The 3330-nt window shown below is 39.6% G+C and overlaps 1 protein-coding gene across 1 annotated transcript; it reads right to left on the bottom strand.

Annotated features, from left to right (window-relative positions):
• Positions 1-2946, bottom strand: LOC121243213 (uncharacterized GPI-anchored protein At4g28100-like). The gene is made up of 2 exons (XM_041141296.1): positions 1922-2946; positions 1-532 (listed from the first exon to the last, which is right to left on the bottom strand). Exons 1-2 carry the CDS (start codon positions 2594-2596, stop codon positions 188-190), a joined length of 1020 nt encoding a protein of 339 aa, XP_040997230.1. The 5' UTR covers positions 2597-2946; the 3' UTR covers positions 1-187.
• Positions 2947-3330: the final 384 nt, after the last annotated feature.

Genomic DNA, 3330 nt, shown 5'->3' with positions numbered 1-3330 from the left:
TTGGAGCCCCACCTCAAAATTTTCTTTCAAAATCTATTCAGAAAACAACAAAAGTTCACACATTCTTGCTCAGATGACAGAAACAACGAATTCGAATTAACTACACTAACAGATGCAGAGGAGAAACAGGGCATGTGATACTACCAGGAAGAGAAAAGAGTACAACAATCATGAATGAATTATAGGTCTAATGAATCCGGGTGGACAATAAAATTGAGAGGAAATACAGCAAACAAAGCAATAACGAGTAGAGGTTGATGGGTGCTCTAAGGTTGTTTGATGATGAATGGCCAGACATTTCGGAGGAATCAACCGCGAGAGGCATTCCGTCACTGTTGAGAGCACAAGATTGAGGATGGGAGCCATCCTCGCTCATCATGATTGCTCGTAAGACTGCCGAAACTGTGTGGATGTAGGCCGTTCGGTTCTTGGCGAGAAGCCATGTCAGACCCATTAGCTGACAATCTTTGTTGTGCATTTTAGTGGTCCTGTCCTCAGATTTACTTGAATTGGAAGTCTTCTTCTTGTTAAGCTACATAAGATCACTATCTCCATTAGAAAACAACATGATGCATTCCCACTGATTGGACAAACCCAAGTTTGGTGGATGAAAGCTTTTACACTACCAATTAGTAGGTGTAACATCTAACCACAATCTGTTAAAATAAGCCTTTGAAGCAAACAACAATTCTCAAACTGAACAAACAAATCTAATCAACACAAAAACAAATGTGCATGATCCTATAACAGTATAACTCAGAGATTAGGGTTAAGTCATGGAAACAAAATTCTAACAAAATCTAAGACAATTTCATGGCAGAAAACTGAACTAGGAACAGTCAGAAATTGGAAATTTCTAAATTTTGCACTAATCTATCCGGAATGCCACCCTGATAATCGGAATGCGAAACAAATACATTGAAATTGGATTAGATTAAAAAAATAAATGACAAAAGATAGGCATAAACAATATATTCTGTGAACTTGACTTCAACAACCAGATCAACTTACAAACAAACATTATTGTGGGGTAAAATTCCAAAACTCGACTGTGCATGCGTTTTGTCATATTCTGCCAAAAAAAACATGGTGAAAACGCTACAACAGCTCTTCTTGACGATGGGCTCTCGTTACCTTGACTTAATTCAAACTTTTCTAGAAACAGATGCATTGATCAAGCTATTAAAAACAGAGATAAAAACAGAGAACTGCATTACGATCCTGTGGCAAAAATATTGTTGCAAATTTTGATCGTATAAGAATACACACACTGATCAAAGACAAGTACCTCTCTAAGCACTTTTTTTCCCCAGCAACAAGCACCATTTTAGGTACCAAAAATTAATCATTCTAAATTTCTAACAGAAAACTCGTGACCATAATCATTGTAACCCAGTTTATATTATAGATTGCAGTTCAACTCGCCTTTGGGCGCGTGTAAGAGTCTACTTCTTACTTCAGTTTTCAGACAACCCTGATCTGCTGCTCTCTGGAATCAAATCTCACGTTCTCTCATATTTCTATTCTCTGTTATTGTTCTGCATTCCTGCAAAACTTTTCGTACTCTCTGGGTTTAAGATAAGGTTGGTCATGTCAGTCAGACCTGGTGTTTTCTTTTTTGCACCAAGCGTACAATGAACTCGCTCTCCTGGAGCGTCCTGAATTTCCCCCAAAAGAGTTTGACGGTGATCCAGATGAGAAAAAGGCAGGAAAAACTTTCCCAATTACAAAGCTTGGCAAAAGACCCGAGATTCAGAAGAGACCATTTTATTTAACCGGACTGTTCTTCTTCATCCTTCCCCCTACCCATTCAAGTGCAAATCAGAACAAAAGAAAAGATGTAATTTTCAATCAGAAAATCAATTAAATAAATGAAATTCTATCGAAACAAACCAATTATCGATCAGAGAAAAGAACTCACCTTATGGAGACTGCTCAAGCACTTGGAGCACCCACCAAGACCTGGAAATCTATTCACATTGGTGCTGCTACTCAAGCAATTCCGCTCCAACCTCTTCACACTCTCATCCCCAACCAGTTTCCCTTTCTGGGTCACCTTAAACGCCTCAGGACAACTCAATGGGTGCAACCTAATGCCGCAGTAACAGTACACCACATCGCAGGTCTCATTGGGTCTCACCAACTCAACTCCTTTCGCCTTTAGGGTTTTCCCCAAGTCATCCACGCAGGTTTCGGAATCATCCGGCAGCAATGGCAGATCGTAGGATGTCGTATTACTACGAGCAGCCACTGCAGCGCCCACTCTGCTGGTTCTGCCCAAGGCAGTCCCAGAGTAGGCGGAGTACAGCCACGCAGCCAGTACAGGGCAGCAGCGGCTGCGCCGGAGCTGCCCATTGGCGCCACCCTTTGTGGAACCACACGCGCTCTTTATCCCATGGAAGAGCTCATGCGGGAGGTCCAGGGGGCAGCCAGCCAAATTGGATTGTTCGGGGAATGCAGGAATAGTTGCTGGTGGAGATGGGGTTGAACGGAGCGATTGGGTTGTCGCAGGGTCCGGGTTATGCAGACCCAGAAAGGTGGGGAAGAGAATGGAGAAGAAAACAAAGAAGGAAAAGATAGAGGAGTTCGGGGACATTGGTACAAAGAAAGGGTCTGTCTTTCTTTCTTTGTGCGAGGAAATGCGAGTGCCTGTGTGTTTTTGGGTTTAATTCAAGCTTCAGCTTTTATGATTATGGTGGTGTACTGGGAGTGCAAATCAATAAAGGTGCATTGGTAGTGGACCTGTAATGGTGGCTGTTGGTGTGAAATGTTGGTGTTTGGAGTGGGAGAAAATGAACAATAGGCTGGTGGGGTTGAGGAGGGTGAGACAGTGGGGGCTGAGTTGAGTTTTTGGCTGCTTTTGCTGCTTAGGTTAGATCCAAAGTTTGGTATGTATACCTCTGTTAAGTTCGTTTGGGATTGGTATTAGCATCATCAACATATCATTCGTGGGGCTTTTAAGTTTGCCTCACGAGGTAATAAGTATGTATTCACGTATTTATGTGCATTTGGCAAGGACCGGGTCAAGTTGTTGTCAGAGAAACTTTATTTGTAACCCTTTGTTTTTTTTTTTTTTAAATTTTATTTTTTACACTTGTGAAAGTTATTCATATTAACTAAGCTAAAAAATATAACGATAGAGTTACTATTTTTTTATTATTAATTAATTATTTTTTTGTATTTGATTTTTTTAATTTTTAATTTTATTTAATGATTAAGAAAGTGATTATTAATAAAATTATATATTTTTTAATTTTTTAATGATTAAAAATGTTAAAAAAATATTTAAAAGAAAATGATAAAAAAATAAAAAACTTCAAGTACACTTTA

Source organism: Juglans microcarpa x Juglans regia, chromosome 8D (genome assembly GCF_004785595.1).
Source record: "Juglans microcarpa x Juglans regia isolate MS1-56 chromosome 8D, Jm3101_v1.0, whole genome shotgun sequence".
NCBI classification, from domain to species: domain Eukaryota; kingdom Viridiplantae; phylum Streptophyta; class Magnoliopsida; order Fagales; family Juglandaceae; genus Juglans; species Juglans microcarpa x Juglans regia.
The sequence above is the reverse complement of the archived record's forward strand: the minus strand, read 5'-3'. Positions and strand labels throughout refer to the sequence as shown.